We start from the raw sequence: 20,779 nt of genomic DNA on the forward strand, positions 1-20,779 counted from the left end.
TCAATAAATAATTGTACCATGTTCGTCAGGTTTCTTAGTAAAGCATTCCGTGGCCGCGAGTAAAGCATCAGGTATAATGTGTTTATTTATCATCAACATTTCTATCGTTTGTACTTTCATTTCGCTAGTCTTCAAGTCTGTACATACACTAGTAATTTCGGAGACTAGTTTCTCATTGTCGAACTCTTCTTCGCGCAAGAACGTCTTCAATTTTCTCAGTAGATGAATATCACGCGCTCTCTTTCCATTTTTACTCGTAAGGGCGAAATGGAATGGAACAGTGATTTCCTTTAAACCACCCAGCGGATCCATGAAAACACACGAATATTGAGGCTTGTTCTTCGGCAAATGTGCGCTATCGTTTGTACCGAGAAGTCCGTAATTGATATAAAGTAATCTGTAGAAACATACGAACAAGATTAAACTTTTTTTCACACACAAGTAGCAACGAAAAAAAAAATATTATTTAATGTAATTACGCCACCCACCGTCCATGCTTACTAGCAGTGAACGTCGTGATCTTAGGACCTTGTTGAGTACTCCATATATCTATGATACCCTTTCTTGGAGCATAAATAACTAGAAACAACGCGGTACGCAAATGTGACGTTTGTTTAAATTTAGTAAATGCCTTGTTCGCGTCAGAATGTTTCTCCTCTTCCGCTTCGATCCATCCGCATTGTGCGTCACGATATCCCTTCCACATTCTTACCGCTACACCGCGTCTATTGTCTATCAATATTACCCTACCCATTGCATCCGACACTACTGACAACATCTTATTCGGACTGGACATCACCGAGTAGCCTTCGCGTGTAATATCGCTCAGACCAAATCTACAAGTCATTGGCTCAACTGGTTCGTGTGTACTGGTTTTGGGAGCTTCAGGGGAAACATGATTTTTCGAGTTTCCCCAGCTAAGTGGAAGCCAACTAAAAGAGAAAACACGACAGATACATTTTGTAGAAATTAGAAAGCAAAGACATTACAAAGATGTAATGTGGTCAGTGCAAAAGTTCGTGCCCGATTCCGTATTAAAATACAACATGGAATCGGGCACGAACTTTGCCACTCTGACCTAGTACTTCAATTAAAACTCTACAAATGTTACTAGTACACTATGAATCAGACTTGGGCATTCTCTCTTCGAATAGTACATTTGAAAAGTGTTCGATATCATCTTATACGGCTGGATATTATTTTACACATGAAAATGACTTTTCTCTAGATTCTCTTTTATTTAGTTATCAAATGATATCATTTGTTATTTCGTTGCAAATAAAATGTACCCAAGCCTGCTACGAATTATATGAGGAACTTTAGCAGCACTCTTACGGGTGATATGTATATCTCCTGACACTAAATGCATAACATTAATACATTATGCAACACTCACGGAACAGCAGTTCCAATAGCATTAGCTAATTTGCTGGCCATTGCTAATGCTACATCGGACAACACCGGGGCTGTACCACCTTCCAATGCATAATGAAAACCAACAAACGGTCTTTTGCCGGTTGCAATAACAAGATTGTGTTGAGGCGCGCTTGATCTGTAAGACGCATTATATCCGCCGCATAACGAAGCAGTCATTAAATGATCAAAACTATTTACAGACGTAGTTCCAATTACTTCGGAGTCATTTATAATATCCTGATTTCTATAGCCCCACTTCTTGTACGATAAGTTTGTGATCGGTGGTAGGTCATCGCAATTTGCTTTCACTGTAATCATAAAACATTTATGTAGATACGAGATAAATGTAATTCCGATTTATTTTATAATCTTATTGTTGTGTACCCCTGGCCAAATGATTTCTGCATGCTCGCAGCGTTGAAAATAAAGGAAAACCTTGCAGCACGCATAAAACACTGTTGTAGATTACATGTACTTCTTCGGTTACACCGGTATCACCTGCATGTTTCGGCGAACGAAAAGACTGGCATTTTAATCCTATGACTGATTCATTATGAAGTTGCTCTCCTAATAGTAATGCACCTGTCTGAATCAAGTACAGATATTTTGATGATAGCAAAATCAATTGAAAATACCCGAAAGTTCTTGCGAGATGCGGGCGATACTTGCCAGCGTATTCGCACCTTTAACCCTTCGCACTCCAAATTATTTTTCGATTTTGTTGCCGACAAATCTCTACTATTTTAAGTGTTTTATTTGAAATTTACTTCAAAGGTCAGTTTCTTTACTGCTACTTATTTTAAACAATTTTGTTTACTAGTTATATTAAATATAGCTCTCGAACTTTGTTGTAATTTATATTTGTTTCTAATTAAAAAATGAGAAATTCTATAAATAAAGGAAAAACCGAATACATATAAAAACCTGTTTCATTTACATTTTCCTTTCTCTGATGACGAGCGACACTCGACAAAGGAAAGGGCAAAGGGTTAACAATTAATACCACTTACTTCAGTGTAGAACCTAATAAAACCAGTGTTGAAACCAACAATAATGCATGTCCAATCTGGATTACTGCCACTGCTGGCTTTACCCAAAGAGAGTAGAGGTAAACAGATCACCGACATTATCCATTCGCTAAAAAACACTTTCAATATATGGACATATTTTCAAACGAATTCATAAAATTAACGAGGCAGCAAATTTGGTAGGTACTATAACGAAGACATACTTTGGCTCTCTTGCTATTTCCCCGTACCATATCATATGGAATTTGTTCTTTGTCTCGTTGGGCTCTAAAGAATCCCATCTCGCTGATATAGAATTAAAATGTACATTGATTTACGAAATGCATTGCAGGAAATAGTAGGAATAATGAAAATATGATTAAATAAGGATTATATGTGTAAATACGTGAAAACAGTACGTACAAATTAATATGATCATCTTTGTATTATATGCCATGGCAAGAACATCTCCCGTCGACGACAGCGATATAAAACAATCTTGCAGCGGCAACTCATTTTGCGGAATGTCAACTGGAAACACGTAATATCGACGTTTGATATTTCCAGTAGATGACAGAACGAAAAATCTGGACACTCACATCTCTTGGAAGATTCTCCAAAAAGTACTTCCTTTATGTTACTTGTATTAATCAGATTCGCGATCCCCTTTATCTGACAGGACATGTCTAATCGATTACATAAATAATAATAATCCTGCAAATAGCTCTTTCGATGATGTTCTGTCTGTCCGAGGATGTAAATAGTATACGTGAGTATATTTACGGTCGAGCAGTCAGGCTGAAAACAAGACGTTGACAACAGTTGACAAAGCTGATAAGCTGATACGCATGTTCGTCGGACAGCTAATACGTTCGTAAATGTCGCATGTTTGCGAACGGGATAGTATATGTATTGCAGAGATTCTTCGTGTTCGTCTCACAGAATTGGCTAATCGCGAAGAAATGAACGTCGGCGAATATATATGTATTATCAGAGTTCCCGGCGTATCGATAATACCCAAGCGAAAAATGAGAAAACAGTAAGAAAAGGAACGATTACATGAATAGATAACGTCGCGTTATGATTCGTTAATGTGGATGCAAAACGTTTCTTCCATGCGAATTTCGAGTCAAAATGGAGAACACGTGTTGCATGACATCACGTGACGTAATTCGCGACGTTTCAGAAAGAGCCGCTAGAATTTTTCTGATTGGCGGAGATAGATCGTTAGAACCAATGGGACGTGCCGTTTCTCCGCAATGGTCCGCGTAACGTGTTCAGCCATTTTGTTATTATTTTCGAAAATCTTTAGGTTGGGTTTGAGGAGCGCGTAACGTGATCAAGTTTTCACGTTTCTCATTGATAGCCGCGGCCGAAACGACACGAAACGACGCATGAGATTTAAAAAAGAGGGTTACGACGAACAACGGCCTCGGTGGGTATCGTACATTTACGCGTACGAGAAGCACTCGCTGACGATCGTCGGGAGAAACGAACCAGACCAGAGACAGGAGAGGCGAGCGAGAGAACCGAGAGAACGTGCGAGAGATAGATAGAGTATAGAGAGAAAGAGAGGGAGAGAGAGAGAGAGAAAGAGAGAGAGAGAACGAGACGGTGAGGAACAGCGAGAGAGTGTGTGAAACGAGGAACGAAATTGGTCGCGCGCGGGAATCAGCGGTTGTTGTGTGTTTGGCCTTTTTCTGCTTGTGATTTATTGCGAGAGATTGTGATTGCTGGTGCGAGACGTGTGTTTTTTTTACTTGAGAATTGAGAATCCACGTGCGGGAGTCGATGCGGTACGTTGAAACGTCGTTCGCGACACTTTTCTGCATTCGATAACGACGCAATGAGTAAAGTGCACCCGGACAACAAAAACCAACGAATCCCGATGATCCGTTTAACGATACTTTTACGCGGCCGCTGTTCTTCCTTTCCACGCGATCGAACGTACCACGTGAAACACTTTTCCGCACTGAATTTACTAACATCGTAGATGATAAATCTCTACATAACCTTGTTTGCAATTGTCAAATGTAGGTTAGGTCGAACGGTCGCAGTGCGGTGACCTCCCTCGCGTACACGTTAACTGCGATTTCCTCGGTTATTGTTGCTTCGGTTCGGTCTCGTTCTTTACACCGGGCTCGAGTTTTTTCACCGGTGCCTACGTTACCCATCCCGAACCGGGACGCGGGACCGTTCTTCCACGGAAGCAAAACAATTAGTCGATGCTCTTGCCTTTTCCGAGTCCCTATTGTGTGTCCTGTTTCTCTCTAAAATCGTGCTGATTCGAAACAAATGTTTGTTCATCCTAACGAAGCGTTTTCTAACAAATCAGTGGTCACAGTACGCTTCTATACCGTTGACTGTCTTGTTCAATTTAACAATCAGAACATTCGCTTCACCCGATTTTTATACAATTCCAGTCTTTTCAGTTTCTTTCTATTTTGGATTTGTGCCATTGTAAATATGGTACTTTCTAATGTTTACGTCTGATTATAGCTTTCTATGCGTTATATACTTTATTCCAATTGATCCCAATCGATTACATGGATGTTAATTGTTTTCAGATAGAGTGTATGAGAATTGAAAGGTTTATAATAAACAATGACAACTTTGGCAGAACAAGCATCCAAGCTTTTAGATTTTAATCAGAAGCTTGACATAACGCTTCTCGATAATGTAGTAGGTTGTATGTATAATGGAATAGGCGAGCAACAAAAGCTTGCACAGGAAGTATTAACCACACTTAAGGAACATCCAAATGCATGGACACGTGTAGATACTATTCTAGAATATTCACAGGTAATCTAGTATATTCTCGTTCATTCTTTTTGTCTACGAAACACGAGTAAACTTCTCTATTGATAGACACGAATCTTTCTATATAGAACCAACAAACAAAGTATTATGCTTTACAAATATTGGAACAAGTAATAAAGACACGATGGAAAGTATTACCACGAAATCAGTGCGAGGGTATAAAAAAGTATATTGTAGGGCTTATTATAAAAACAAGCAGTGATCCAGAAACAATGGAAGCACAAAAAGTTTACCTCAATAAACTCAATATGATTTTAGTTCAGGTAAGTGAGAACAAATGTCTCTTTAAGAAACAGAAGCGAGTATTAGCGAGTATTTCTCGTATTAACGAAACATATTGTCCTTGTCCTTGCTTGTAGGTTTTAAAACGAGAATGGCCAAAAAATTGGGAATCTTTTATCGGTGATATTGTCGGGGCGAGCAAAACAAACGAAAGCCTTTGTCAAAACAATATGACAATTTTGAAATTGCTATCGGAAGAAGTATTTGACTTTTCTAGTGGACAAATGACACAAACAAAAGCGAAACACTTAAAGGACACGATGTGTAGCGAATTCTCCCAGATCTTTCAACTTTGTCAATATGTTTTGGATAACTCGCAAAATATCCCACTGGTATTGGTCACGTTAGAAACTCTTCTAAAATTTTTAAATTGGATTCCCCTTGGATATATTTTTGAAACGAAATTGATAAACACTTTAGTATTCAAGGTAATTTAAATCGTCTATTATGTTAATGTCCACGCTTGAATAACATCCGGTGCGATCATCGTTTTATCTTCTGTTGTAGTTCTTGAACGTACCCATATTCAGAAACGTCACGTTGAAATGCTTGACCGAAATTGCTGCTCTCACGGCGACAACATACGACGATGTGTTTGTAATGTTATTTGTTAACGTGATGAGACAGTTGGAGCAATTACTACCGCTCGAAACTAACATACGCGAGGCATACGCAGCTGGTCAAGATCAAGAACAGAATTTTATTCAAAACTTAGCGATATTTTTATGTACATGTTTGAAGGAACATGGCCCATTTATAGAGAAAAAACAGCTAAACGAAATGCTGCTGAAGGCGTTGCATTATCTATTGTTGATTTCCGAAGTCGAGGAGGTCGAAATATTTAAAATCTGTTTGGAATATTGGAGTTCGTTAGCAATCGATTTATATAGATTCGTGGCACCGTCACCAGTATTTGTTGCTAAATCGATAACAATCCCGTCTAGAAGACTATTCTATTGTCCAGTTTTGACGAAGGTGCGATACATAATGATCAGCAGAATGGCTAAACCGGAAGAAGTTCTTGTTGTAGAGAACGAAAACGGGGAAGTCGTCAGAGAGTTTATGAAGGATACCGACTCTATTAGTTTATATAAAAATATGAGAGAGACTCTCGTGTATCTTACCCATCTTGATCATCTGGATACCGATAGAATAATGACAGAGAAGTTACAAAATCAAGTGAACGGCACAGAATGGTCCTGGAAGAATCTCAATGCAGTGAGTAATCTTTCACAGTGTCGTGTAATACGTTCTTTTTCTCGAAGAATTCAATTCAACTAACAATTTCTATGATTCTTTTGTTAGTTATGTTGGGCAATAGGTAGTATTTCGGGTGCTATGCACGAAGAAGATGAGAAACGCTTTTTAGTAACTGTGATCAAGGACCTTCTTGGTCTTTGTGAACAGAAAAAAGGCAAAGATAATAAAGCTATCATCGCTAGCAATATTATGTATGTAGTTGGGCAATATCCAAGATTTCTCAGAGCACATTGGAAGTTTTTAAAGACTGTTGTAAATAAACTATTTGAATTTATGCATGGTAAAAACATTTTATTATTAGTATGCAGTTACAGAAAGCAATGGCATTGTAATAGCATTGCTTTTAAACGTGTCCGGTTCGCGTTACTAATGAACACTGCTTGTAGAAACACATGATGGTGTGCAAGATATGGCCTGTGACACGTTTATAAAAATAGCACTAAAGTGCAGGCGACATTTCGTGACAGTACAATTAGGGGAATCAGTACCATTTATCGAAGAAATTCTTTCTACAGTTAGTAGTATTATCTGTGACCTTCAAACACAACAGGTAAGACGAAGAGAATTGGCAACACAAGTAATGTTAATGTTCAACTACTTAAACGGCCATCGGTGGATTTTTTAAGACCCAGACATTTCTATACTACACCAGTTTATTTTTTATGAATCCTCATCGCAATTTATACATTCTACATTTGTTGTCTTCCTTGAAACTGTAATTTCTGGGTCTAAAAAGACCCCTGCCGACTGTCGTGCGAGTGTTAAATAGTTTTAAAAAATGCTTCTTACTAAATCTCTCCCCTATTAGGTACATACCTTTTATGAAGCAGTTGGTTATATGATAAGTGCACAGACGGATACAGTAGTCCAAGAACAACTGATAGAAAAGTATATGCTTCTACCAAATCAAGTTTGGGACGATATCATAAGTCAAGCATCTAAAGTAAGCGGAACGACATAAAATTTTATTGTGTAACGAATCGAATATAGTTCGCTAATTAAAAACATTTTATTTTTCAGAATGTAGATGTGTTAAAAGACCAAGAAGCTGTAAAACAACTTGGTAGCATTTTAAAAACAAATGTTAGAGCTTGCAAAGCTCTCGGGCATCCGTACGTGATACAATTAGGAAGAATATATTTAGATATGTTGAACGTTTATAAGGTGAACTTCCAACTATGGAGTCTTAACACTTTATCTACCGGAAGCCTATTAATAGGATTTTCAATCATTGCGTTGTACCGAAAGAAAGGATAAAAATCTTCTTTTTCATAATAATAATATGAAACGAAGTTATTAGATTCCATTACTGGGTATGACTCGTCGATTTACGATTGATGGCTCTATTAAATAGTTCAGAACCATGAACTTTGAAAAATTATGAAATAATGGCTGACAGATAATGTGTTAATTGTATGCGAAATTCTTTCGTCAAAGAATGAATACTTACATTGATTTCTTGTCCAGGTTATGAGTGAAAATATAAGTGCTGCAATAGCTTTGAATGGTGAAGTAGTAATGGAACAATCTTTAATTAAGAGTATGAGAGTAGTGAAAAAGGAAACATTAAAATTGATCTCAGATTGGATCAGCAGAACGACCGACGAACAAATGGCAAGCTTTGTTTCTTCATTCATTACAGACAATTGTTGCGATCGAAATACTGTTGTATTACATGAATATGCTGTCCACGATTACAGGTTTCAGAGAACTTTATACCACCGCTATTAGACGCTGTGTTGTTGGATTATCAAAAGACGAATGTTCATTGTGCTCGAGAACCAGAGGTGTTGAGTGCTATGGCCATTATCGTAAATAAATTAGAGGACTACATTACCTGTGAAATACCGAAAATATTTGATGCTGTGTTTGAATGTACTCTAGAAATGATTAACAAAGATTTTGAGGAATTCCCTGAGCACAGAACGAATTTCTTTTTACTTCTACAGGTATCTGTACCAGAAGACAAGACGTCTATATCTACAGTAGCGGACAAAAGTTTAAGACCGCTTTAAAGAAGACGATAACTTTTTTAATATTCTACTATCTATACGATTTGAACTTTTTTGGGAAGCTAGAGCAATTAGTGTACTGAAGGATGTGAAAAGAAATTTTTTCAAAAATTACAATTGATCGGAATTGTTGAGAAAATACTAAAAGTTGATTTTTTAACTTTTTTATATGGGTCTATATTGAAAATTTAAAAAATACGTTTTGTAGATCTGTGTCGATTAAACATATTCTGAAAATTTCGTCAAAATCGGTCGACGTTGCAATGAGCTACAAACGTTTAAAAATGGTAAAAATGGCAGATTTTCACGATTTTCGGCAATAAATCGTTAAAAAAAGTTAAAAAAAATAAACTTTTAGTATTTTCTCAACAATTCTCCGATCAATTGCAATTTTTGAAAAAACTTTTCACATCCTTCAGTAAACTAATTGCTCTAGCTCCCAAAAAAGTTCAAATCGCATAGTACAATATTGAAAAAGTTATCGTCTTCTTTAGAGCGGTCTTAAACTTTTGTCCGCTACTGTATATCCTTCTTTATTGTTATGTATAGTATTTAATTCTTTTCCGTTTTAGGCTGTAAATATGTACTGTTTCCCTGCATTTCTTGTAATTCGACCAGCACAATTCAAACTCGTTCTCGACTCGATCATCTGGGCTTTCAAACACACGATGAGAAATGTCGCAGATACAGGGTTGCAAATACTTTATCAACTTCTACAAAACGTCGAAAGCGAGCCGGCAGCTCAGAACTTCTATCGAACATATTTCACAGATATTCTTCAACACATATTTAGCGTAGTTACAGACTCATCTCATATAGCAGGTATAGTTTATATGAACATCATTCGAAGTCACTTATTAATTTAATATTGTTTTCGTGTAATTAATCTATTGGTCGAATATCTAGGCCTTACTATGCATGCCACTATCCTGGCGTACATGTTCTCATTGGTTGAACTCGGACGAATTCAGGTGCCATTGGGACCTATACCAGACAATGTATTATACGTTCAAGAATTCGTTGCAAGATTGCTTAAAGCAGCATTTCCACACCTGACTGATAATCAGATTAAAATCACTGTACAAGGTTTATTTAATCTTAACCAAAATATCCCAGCATTCAAGGAACATCTTAGAGATTTTCTTGTTCAAATTAGAGTAAGCATTCGCGATGCTTTTCTTATTATTTTTTGTCGCGGTGTCATATCGAAGAGAATACATGTTCGCGTTTGTTCCCGCAGGAGTACACCGGTGAAGATGACTCTGATCTCTATTTGGAAGAGCGGGAAAATGCGTTGCGATTGGCTCAGGAAGAGAAAAGACGACAACAAATGGCCGTTCCGGGACTACTTAATCCTCACGACATACCAGAAGAAATGCAGGACTGAATTGCCAGTCGTCTTCGTTGCTTCTCTCCTGCACATCTCAATGAGAAACATTCTGTTACAGAGACTATCGTATCTTTTGATCTGCAATTTTCCCCACATGTACCACAACTACCATCAAAATGGATTTACGTCATTATATACTTTTTAAAGCCAAGATTACAATATAACATTCTTGTTAAGGAGGTAAGCCCGAAACGTGGTAATTGTTTGTCTGTTATGCGATTTTAATAGAATTAAAACTTCTGTTGTGGGTAACAAGTGAGTGTGTGCTGAACAATACTATTTAATGTAATAACAAACAAGGAAAAAATAACGAAAGAAAGAAAGAAGAAAAAAAATTTTTAAATATCGATATTTAAGAAAAAATTTACTACGAATTCGAGGTGGTGTACGAATGGATGCGCACTGAAAGCGTTTGATAACGATGGAACAATAAATACACGTGTGGTAGCTATTAGGTCGGAAAGAAAGTTCTTACGGTTTTTGTTATTTTGATTTTATAATAAAAACCGCAAGAACTTTCTTTACAACCTAATATATTTGTTGTCCGTAGAAAGAAAAATTCTGTTGCATATTTTTATACATAAGTTACGCCTATGTGATTCACGATTGTTTGAAAACAGTTACATGTATTATATTATAAATCTCGTTCAGTTGTAATTATTAATCGATAATCGTACTGCGACAGAATTCAATTTGATAGTACCTAGGGGATGCTGCTTTCTGACATGCATTAAATTTAAATTGGGATATCTTGAACATATTATATATGTATACATAAAATAGTATTGTTTCAACAAATTTAGAGGATGTTACACGTATATGTGAGTTTTTATCTGCATAAAGTTGTATGGTAATGCTATTATTATTACTATATATAGATATATAGAAATATAGATATATATGATACATTGCAAGTCACATGGAGGAATTTTGTAAATTAAACGAAACTTCACACATCGCATTTTTTAGGCTTCACTTTTTCTAATAATTCCTATGTACTCGTAGATTTATTATAAAATATATTCAGGGTAAAATAGCATATATTTTTGTTATATTTAACAAATACAATTTATTTGAAAAAGAAAAACAAGGATTCGAAAAAGTCTGGATCCTTTTAATGTTCAATGTATATTCTTCTCGAAGTATTCTTGCAATTCAAATCATCCACTAAACTAAAGCTGTTTGCTTTATGGGGGAAATAGCCATTACTATATCTCTTAAAAAATTTTCTCGTTTCTTTTCTTCGTGAAATGTTCTTTTATTTAGTTCGTTTTAGTATGCGAACCAGCTTCTCAAGAATAGATGTGTATTTGCTAACAATTTTCTAAATGCAATTGTGAAGCATTTGACTGAATATAGATAAAACGAAATAGTAAAAAAAAAAGATATTTTCCATAAGTGTTGTATCCTTTCTACAATGTGCAGTATAGTATTATATTAGCCGAGGTTCAATGTTGTTCGAGGTTCGAACACTTTCAAATTGTTTTCAAATGCGATTTTCTGTTGACCGTTTCTTTTTGTAGATATTTCTTTAGATCTTTCTTTAGTCGTAATAATTTCTTCTAACAACAGTTCGAAAATTTTTCAAATACTCTTTGGAACCCAAACATCAAAGAAAGCCAGATTTCTCTGATCGTTCGGGCTTGCCTCCGTCAACATAAACGCTACAGGTGCTTCGACTTACAAACCACAAATAATCTTGACTTAATACGTGTTTATCATTGGTACATGGTCTATAGACAAAAAAAACTGTGAAGGTAGTAATGACTAAATAAATTTTATAAAAAAAAAAACAGATGAAAACTGAGAAACTCTTTGAGAACGTGACGTGTTACAAGAATGCAGAAGAAGTTGTAAAACGCTTGGCGCGAATTAAAAAGATTGTTTTCCATCATTCACGAACATTGAGAATTGCTTCTATCGTGCAATCGAATTCATTGCTCGTGAATAGGCGATTATTAGCCGCAAAAAAAAGGAAAAAAATACTTACCGCTTGTGTCGCACTGTTTTTTTTGTTCTCGGGATTACGAAAAGTGAGAATAAAAATCAATGCCGCCACAGGAACGAAACAGATGTGCGTACCGTTATTGCATTTTTATGAAAACATCAACGATTTGTATCATACAAGAAAAAAAGATGAAAGAAAAATGAATCAATGAGTGTGTAGCTTTGCTTGGAACCTTGAAGCCATTACATTTGATACTATGCGACTCGGGTCTCAAGCTAGGCCGCTATGACTGCAAGACAGAAGAAAACCGAAAAATAGCAACACGAAGGAAAAAGAATCAATGCCATTTTTTATTTCGTTCTCCTCGTCGGTAGACTGTATTTATTTGCAACCGCTATTGTAACAAAAAGGGAGTATAGCATAAATTTGATAGTCATTTTTTTCACAGGATTTGTAGTACACACACACACACAGAGACATTACACACTTTGTAAAACTTTTGTCGCAAAACAAGAGAAAGAGGAAAAAATATTATTTGTATGGATAGATGTAATAAGTTACAAAATGTATTTAGTCATACATAGTTGTATGTGATAAGACTACATGTAATGAGGAAAGTGCTTAAAGAGTCGTAAGATATCGAAGTAATAATCGTATCTAAAATAAATCTGCCACTAAATGTTTTTATAAGCTGTTCGTTTGTTATAAGAGAGTCCTAAATTTAGCAAGAGGTTTTTACGGTATAAGTAATTTTGGACGTAAATAAGTACAGCTAAGACACAGAAAAAAACGGGGACCAAAAGTAACCGTTATGTCCAAAATTTTCATGAAAAGAAATCAACAACAGAAATTGTTTTCTCATTTGAGTTGAGGATAATAACCATAAAATGTAAAAAGAAATTTTAAAAAACCACACGATTTAAAAAATGTGTATTTCCAAATGTTTATTTTCAAACGTTATTTTGGTTGCTTGTAACAGCGATTATATAGTTATTCGAACCAAAGAGATTGTACATAAAAAAATAAATTAAAAGACCGAGAATTTAATTGATAGAATGCATCCATAAAACAATTATGTGCGATCGAGAACTTATAAATTTAAAAGGTCCCTAACTGATGATTATTGTGATTAACCGAAATAAATTTCCCTTATCGATGACTATCGGCAATGAAAAAATTTTTTCGGTTGTTTACAATTCTTTTTTATAACAGAAACAATTCAATTAAAAAGATAATTGTTCTTTTCTTCATTTTGGTTGTAACAGTTATGGTCCCCGAAAAAACAAATACGTGTTTTCTTCTCTCTCTGTCTCTCTCTCCTTTTTTTCTTTTTTAGTTTTATATCCGAACATTTGCTGACTGGAGTGTATTTTCTGAAAAAAAGCAAACGGAGGAAGTGAATTTCTTTTCGAAATTAGTGTATCGTGTTAAGAGAAACAACTGGCAAACGATATACGAAACCAAAAGTACACCTTTACGATGAGTTGTGAATAATACTGTGTATTGCATTGTTCTTAGGAGAAAAAAACGATTTACAGACGAAACATTGATATCGATACGAATAGACGACATCTGATTGGTTTCTAAATTCTGCAATAAAATACGTGAACACGGCGATTTGCTTTCTAATTAATGCACGGTAAAAAAAGATATTTTAACGTCTATGTTTATGGTTGCAATACATAAATATAGTTTCATTCAATCGGGATTTAACGAAATGACGGTCTCTTGCTCTCCCTACGATTTTGTTTAACTCGGCGAAGTGTTAAGAAATAGATTTTGTAAGCTGCTAAGAGTGATGGCATTAATCTTGTAAGTTGTCGGGGATCATGTGACATAGTTGTGAGTACTGAGTACATAGTTATACGGAATGGTCTGTCACGCATGTTTGAATGAGTGGATGTGTAAGTTAAAAAGTTCTACCAGTTATTCATTATAACGACAAAAATATGTAAAGAGTTTAATAATACTTACTAATAAAATAAAAAATGCCACTATAATAATGCTTCGTATCCTCGATGAAATTGTCATGTGCGAACTATATTAGCATCTAATAAGTGACACGTGCACAAAACAAAAGCTTTCTTGTTATTTATATCATTTTCTATTTTCGCGAATTTATTTTGTATATTCTATCTATACTTGTTCTCATTAAACCATTTTTATAAGTTTCCGTTGAGATTGTTTTATATTTTCAGATCATTTCCGAATATTTGCTATTAGCACGGGTAATTAATTTAATTATGCATTATTCTTTCACCTACTATGGTATATGAAATATTCGAATCGTGGTAGGATAAGATTTGAATTTGAAATTTAAACCGCGCCGTTCATTTGAAATGTGTTCGAAAATAATTTTCGTTGCGTTTAACAGTTTAATTTTATCTGTCGAAAATTTTTTAAATAAACGCAAAGAAAGTTCATCAACACACATATATATATATATATATATATTCAAAATATTCAATAATAAATCCTAAGCGAATTCTTCCTTTTTTCATTCATTATCAATACACAAGATAGCGCTGTACTCACCTTTGTGTTTTTTGGATCACCAGGAACGGGACGTATGTACAACTGTTTTTACTATCTATACAACTGCTATATAACGTAAAATCCGAAAACAAGTCTAAATAGTGTAATTCATAAATATACAAACCTAACCATTTTCACGTGTGAAACAGATGTGAGGTAAAAGTAGGTGACATCTAACCAAATGACGCTTTAGTTAACGCTGAAAGTAAAGTTGTAAAAAGAGTGACAAAAAATGGAGCGTGGAGAAAATACAGAAGATAAATCAACAGAAGGCGCATCTTCGAAAGTGTTTGTATTCTCCGCACCAAATGTACTTAGTCCTCCTAGTGGTATAAATTCCGAGGTTAATACAGAAACGTTGGATACGTCGGTTATTAAGAAAAATGTTTTTACTTTTGCTACACCGACGTCAGTATCGCAGCCGAATCTTTTAAGTGAACCTAAGCATCAGTCGAGATCATCCGAGAAACAATACAAACCTAAAATATTAAGGCACACGTACAAACCTGCTGTTAATGTTTTTGCCCAAGCTCTTAAGGATACCACAATGTACGAGCAGTTAAAGAAGAATTCTCGATCGCAAGCTGCTAAAATTAATCCGGAAAATTCAATAACTTGCACCAGTGTACCACAGTCTTTGCTCACAAAGGTAACAGCGAAAGAATACTTTATGATGTTCGGAAATCTTTCAAGGATCACTATTCGTCCGAAGAAGCAAACAATTACAGTTACCTATGTCACCAAAGAAGAGGCGATTGTCGCTTACGATCAAAGTGGCGAGTACTATGGGGAGAAGTTTAATGTAGAATGGACCAAACTAACTGCATCACCGAAGTCTCCAACCAAACGGAAAGAATCGCATAAGAATATGGTAACAAATTTTATCAACGACGACGAACTCCAAATGGAATTAGATGCTATGAAAAATCTAGCGTACAATGTACACGACAGAGATAACTCTGATTATTTGAATTGCACATCGGTGAGTAAAAAGAAGGAAACTCAGAAGGTGAAGGGTACATCGAAGGTAGCATCTAGGACTGAGAAAGCAGCTGCTAAATCCGAGAAGCATAAAATAGACAGTCAAATATCAGATCTGTTACCTAATGCTAGCATCGAGGAATTGCAAAAAATAATTCGTCAACCAGCCTATACCTCGGAGGACAAATACAAGGTATTAGAAGCAAGAGATCGACTCATGCGTACAAAACAGACTAAATCGCATACGCTGGCTGCTGCTAGAGCAATGGTTGGGATATGCCCTGATATGTGTCCTGAAAAAGAACGTCTGATGCGCGAGTCGAACAGACAACTCGCGTTGTACGAACAACTTGAAAGCAACGAGTATAAAATAAATCATGCGATTGCTGTGAAACAGTATTCCAGGTCTTCGGCGGATCAAGAGGAACCGATGGCACATGATCTAAGACCTGTGAAATCCTTGAAAATGACTATGAGTTACTTGCTTCATGAAATAGCGAATCTTTGCGACGAAGAAGGTACAAATTTGGGAGACTGGTATCATTTCCTGTGGGACAGAACAAGGGGAATTCGGAAAGATATAACGCAGCAAGAACTATGCTGCACAGATAGCGTTGAACTGGTCGAACAATGCGCTAGGTTTCACATAGTCTGTTCTGAAAGGCTCTGCGCCGAAGAACCGTCTGTTTTCGACAAAAAGATCAACTCGGATAATCTGACGAAATGTTTACAAACATTGAAGTACATGTATCACGATCTAAGAGTGAAAGGGATAAATTGCAAGAATGAATCAGAGTTTCGGGCATACATCATTCTACTGAATTTGAACAACAGCAATTTCATGTGGGACTTGCAAAGGCTGCCAAAGAGCGTGCAAAGATCTCCAGAAGTTCAATTTGCACAGAATGTTTACTCTGCGTTGGAGTCAAATAATTATTATAAATTCTTCAAGCTCGTTTGTAAAACAACGTATTTGAATGCTTGTATCTTGCTTAGGTACTTCAACCAAGTAAGATTAAGGGCATTATCGATAATGGTGAAGGCTTATTGCAGGACTGCAGCAACGGCATATCCATTGTACGAGTTAATTGACATTTTAGGCTTCGAGGACGAACAGGAAGCTATTTACTTTTGCGAACAAGTGGGATTACATGTTGCAAGGGATGAACTCCATGTACTATTGAACAGACAAAATTTCTCTATGTCTGTAATTAACATGAAGCAAAACAGAGCTTGTAATGTGATAGAATCTAAGAGGATAATGAAGCAGTTGTCTATCGGAGAATGCATAGCGGGAGAGAAAATGCCAGAGAGAAATTACAAGTATCATATTCCGCATAACAGTTTCGATGAGCACGGATATTTATTATCGGACTCTGTCAATGCCGAGGACCAAAATAAGAACGATGTTTGTACTCTGAATGATCCATACGAATATATTGACGAAGACATAGTTGAAACTAAGAAGTCTGACATAGTCCCCGAGAAAAATCAAAATAAACCTGAGAGTTCTGGCTACAGTACCGAGTATAGAAATGTATTTACTACGACCAGTGTGAGCAGTAATTTTAATACAAACATCATTACACCTCAGATGACTAGTACAAACATATTTTCAATGCCCAAGTCTCAAGTGCCAATCGCAGAGTTTCAAGAAAAATATGAAGGTACAAACATATTTGGTTTTCTACCAAAACAGGAAAATACTGTATCAGAAGCAAGTAGAACTAATGAATCGTCTATTTTTGGTAACGCATATAATGCTACATCGACGATTGCAAAATCATCTAATGTATCCTCAAAATCATTGGAGCCGCCACCACCATATAGCAGTAGCGGTTCATCATTTACAGTAGCTACAAACAAAAGTATATTTTCGGGAGCCACACAGGGAAATGTATTAATGAAAAATGTAACGTGTTCCTCGATATTCTCGAATACATTCTCGAATGTGCAAACCGCTCCAAAATTATCAAGCATCCCTGCAGTAACCGATAGTAACAATAGATTAAAAGATGCTCCAAACATTTTCGCTCGTCCGAACCCGTTAGAAGAGAAAGCAAAAGTTGAGAATGCAAAATCAGAGGAGAAAATTTCTGCAAAGAGGATGCAACAAATTGATGAACTAGCGGAGCAAATTTTGAACGATGTCGAGATGGAAATTGTTGAAAATTCCTGTTCTAGACTGGTCGACGAAGAAATGGACAGAATGAGTACCCGCAATAAATCAAGCGAGAACATTATGAATGAAATTTTGTCGGAAATTACTCAGGAGATATGCGATAGTATTCTACAAGAAGAAATTATTACTTCGAGAAAATTACATGCACTTTCGACGAAAATGAAAAAACGAACAGTCATAAAATATTTCAGTATATGGAAGTTTAACACTTTAAAAAGGAAACAACAACGGAAGTCGCTGGATAATACTCCAGTATGGTTGCAAAAGTATTCCAGCGATGAATGCGCTAAATTGTTATATTCGAAAAACCAGAATTTAGTCATTGAAAACATGTGTAGAAGACGAGAAGAGCCCAAAGTTTTGAAATCTTACATTGATTCTTTGTACAAAGTCGAACTTGTAATTTTAATGGGCATTAAAGAAAACTTGAGGTCTCCAGAGATGAGCATGCTCTCGAACTATTATTGGAAATTAGTCATTTCGTGGCCAGACTTGTTCAACAAACCTGTTCTATGGCATCATAAAAAAATAATGAATCAGTATCTCTGTCCCGAAGACTACACCGTGAATCCGATTATAAAAACGCATCGAGCAAGTCCACTTGAAACTTTGCATATTTGTATTCGGAATTTCGAGGGTCTGATCAGCGATCATAATTTAGTAGGTTCGGATGCTCTCCTTTTCATAGCGAGCGCTACCGAGAGTACAAACACCATTACAAAACGTTTAACGAAAACTATATTATCCAGAGATAGACTTATGCCCATTCCTCTAGTATTCCTCGTTTTGGGTGACGAAAATTTTAATACGCAAGACACAGAAGTGGTTTCCACGTTAGAAAAATTATTAGACGCTGGATATTTATCGATTTATACTATCATGAAAGAAAACGATTTAAATGAGGAAAGGGTCTTGAATATGACGCAAAGTGCCATATTCTGGTTGTCCATAAATAAATCACCTAAAAATCCATTGGAAATGGACTATTTAGAAAATATTTGTGATATTTGTTTAACAGACGAACTGTGGCTAAGGTAATCAACAAAATATTCTCTCATTTGTTAAAATTTATTATCGTTTCTAATATTGCTTTTCTTACAGGCTACAAGATGACTCATCCTTCAATGACAAATTATTTTACGCGCTGAGGGAGCCCAAATTCATCATAGATCTACACAACGAAGCAATCACTCATCTAATGAACATAATACTGAATCCAGAATCATTTATGTATACAAAATTTGCTCCAGAATTTAAGAAATTCGTTAAAAACGAGTATATGATCCCATGTGGCTACGAGTACTTCGACGACGGTTGGAAAAAGGAGGACTATAAAGCAAGAATAGGAGATGTGTTGGATTCTTTTAAATTACCACAGTGGAGGTAAGTTACGCTGTAAATTTTATTAAACGAATATAATAAAATTGATTTGTGTATTACAGGTACGACTGGCCGTTGGATGATGACAACACGTTTCATCAGAATGTAACAAATTACTTTAAAGAAGCATTGAGCAATGTTGATGGCGACGAAGTATCGTGCAGTTTATTTGACAGTTTATTCTTTACATCTGGTATGCTAACTGTGACGAACTTTATCGATGTTCTATTACATATCGTTAAGAGTAGGGTGAATTCTGTCGATAAAGATTTGAAAGTGGTTTATAATAAGAATCATATAAAGTACTTCCGATCGTTGCCGTGGTGGTTTAAGTCGAATATATTCAATGCATATAAAGTTACGACGCAAGATTTAAATATAGAAAAACATGAAATGATAGATAAAATGAAGAGCAACATGAACGAACCAATTACGAAAAGACGAAGAGTATTTAGGAACGAAGAAACGAAAGATTCTAAAATCGATCCGTTAGCTGAATTCTGCGAGTATAGTCGGACCCAAGTAATGGAGGTGCATTGCATTTCGAAAAAGGTAGAGGATCGTTTAAAAGTTCATCAAGAACAAAATAATTTATTTGAAGAAAAGCTAAACAATGCATTGTATAGCTAACTTAAATTTACTTAATAACATGTAAATATATTATTATTTCTGATCCTCGAATTAATCTTAGTGCCACGACGACTGTATGGTATTTCTTTTATGTATATGTATTTAGTAAGGTTTATATTTAATGTACGAATGCAAGTAACAGATTCACGTAAGTTTGTAGTGAAAGAAGATTAAGTTACAAGATTTCACTAATAAGACGTGCGATTTACATAGTATTTTGTATATAAAATTTTCATTGTAACTGTTTAAATACACACAGATACGAAACACGTTAAATTTCGCTATTATATTATTTTATTTGTTTCTTATGATTCAATTTGATTGTAAGCTCTTGTGTTATGTCGATCGTCGTGTCAGCTTTGGTTGAGAATCATGCTCCGATTCATTGTACAAAGACTGACCATCGACTATACTTTCTGCAGCAGATTCTATGTAAAATAATTCTCCAGTAGGGCTGATTTCTGACTCCCATTCTGCAGCAGAACTGTATCCAAAAACATATTATAATCTCATCACAAAAATATATTTCATCTGTGACTGATACAATATTTTTAAACAATTTTCTGTACCTGTCCGTGTCTGAATAATATGATCCAGTACAGGATCCGCTATCACTTGCCCACCAGTCATGCTCATTATCATCTGGTGTACCTCCAGCAGCACAAATTTGATCACTATATTTACATTGTGAGTTTGTGGATATGTTTTTAGAGTTTGTGTCATCCATACTGTTTAGGATGTAATTTTTAATATTCTATAATAAAATACACTTATCAAAGTATGTATATATCTAAATGTCTTTTGAATTGATATGTTGTTGTTTGTTGTGCACCAGACATTTATTTCGTTTTATGCTTCTAAGGACAGGTTGGGTCAAAGAATTCTCACCTGAAGACTTGAATGCTTCAGTAGGAAGGGTGGGGGTTGAAATTATAC

At 35.7% G+C, this 20,779-nt stretch overlaps 4 protein-coding genes across 7 annotated transcripts in view; 2 read left to right on the top strand and 2 right to left on the bottom strand.

Moving 5' to 3' along the window:
- Window positions 1-3,893, bottom strand: part of Rab3-gap (Rab3 GTPase activating protein) — an 11,310-nt gene extending 7,417 nt beyond the window's left edge. Inside the window, exons 1-9 of the mRNA XM_076424526.1 lie at window positions 3,872-3,893; window positions 3,023-3,221; window positions 2,847-2,954; window positions 2,648-2,729; window positions 2,427-2,553; window positions 1,801-2,002; window positions 1,397-1,724; window positions 489-932; window positions 18-397 (exon numbers count right to left, since the gene is read on the bottom strand). Of these exons, the coding sequence (XP_076280641.1) occupies window positions 18-397; window positions 489-932; window positions 1,397-1,724; window positions 1,801-2,002; window positions 2,427-2,553; window positions 2,648-2,729; window positions 2,847-2,954; window positions 3,023-3,107 (1,756 nt within the window). The 5' untranslated portion in view covers window positions 3,108-3,221; window positions 3,872-3,893. The remainder of the gene's footprint in view (window positions 1-17; window positions 398-488; window positions 933-1,396; window positions 1,725-1,800; window positions 2,003-2,426; window positions 2,554-2,647; window positions 2,730-2,846; window positions 2,955-3,022; window positions 3,222-3,871) is intronic.
- On the top strand, window positions 3,699-11,052 carry Emb (exportin-1 emb). 4 transcript variants are annotated; one of them, XM_076424529.1, is made up of 14 exons: window positions 3,699-3,858; window positions 4,991-5,225; window positions 5,312-5,506; window positions 5,603-5,953; window positions 6,033-6,743; window positions 6,831-7,065; window positions 7,172-7,335; window positions 7,594-7,728; window positions 7,806-7,949; window positions 8,253-8,399; window positions 8,486-8,734; window positions 9,370-9,619; window positions 9,704-9,954; window positions 10,038-11,052. In XM_076424529.1, exons 2-14 carry the CDS (start codon window positions 5,028-5,030, stop codon window positions 10,182-10,184), a joined length of 3,177 nt encoding a protein of 1,058 aa, XP_076280644.1. In that variant the 5' UTR covers window positions 3,699-3,858; window positions 4,991-5,027; the 3' UTR covers window positions 10,185-11,052. The 4 variants fall into 4 exon arrangements, with proteins under 4 accessions (XP_076280644.1, XP_076280643.1, XP_076280642.1 ...); XM_076424528.1 differs by lacking the exon at window positions 3,699-3,858 and adding an exon at window positions 3,865-4,037; XM_076424527.1 differs by lacking the exon at window positions 3,699-3,858 and adding an exon at window positions 4,044-4,219.
- Window positions 11,053-14,654: 3,602 nt separating this feature from the next.
- Window positions 14,655-20,389, top strand: Xmas (RRM_XMAS2 and SAC3_GANP domain-containing protein xmas). Its single transcript, XM_076424525.1, has 3 exons — window positions 14,655-18,867; window positions 18,935-19,216; window positions 19,276-20,389. Exons 1-3 carry the CDS (start codon window positions 14,903-14,905, stop codon window positions 19,841-19,843), a joined length of 4,815 nt encoding a protein of 1,604 aa, XP_076280640.1. The 5' UTR covers window positions 14,655-14,902; the 3' UTR covers window positions 19,844-20,389.
- On the bottom strand, window positions 20,100-20,753 carry LOC143209190 (uncharacterized). Its single transcript, XM_076424538.1, has 2 exons — window positions 20,413-20,753; window positions 20,100-20,327 (listed from the first exon to the last, which is right to left on the bottom strand). Exons 1-2 carry the CDS (start codon window positions 20,568-20,570, stop codon window positions 20,180-20,182), a joined length of 306 nt encoding a protein of 101 aa, XP_076280653.1. The 5' UTR covers window positions 20,571-20,753; the 3' UTR covers window positions 20,100-20,179.
- Window positions 20,754-20,779: the final 26 nt, after the last annotated feature.

The sequence above is a fragment of the Lasioglossum baleicum genome, chromosome 5 (genome assembly GCF_051020765.1).
Source record: "Lasioglossum baleicum chromosome 5, iyLasBale1, whole genome shotgun sequence".
Taxonomy (NCBI): Eukaryota; Metazoa; Arthropoda; class Insecta; order Hymenoptera; family Halictidae; genus Lasioglossum; species Lasioglossum baleicum.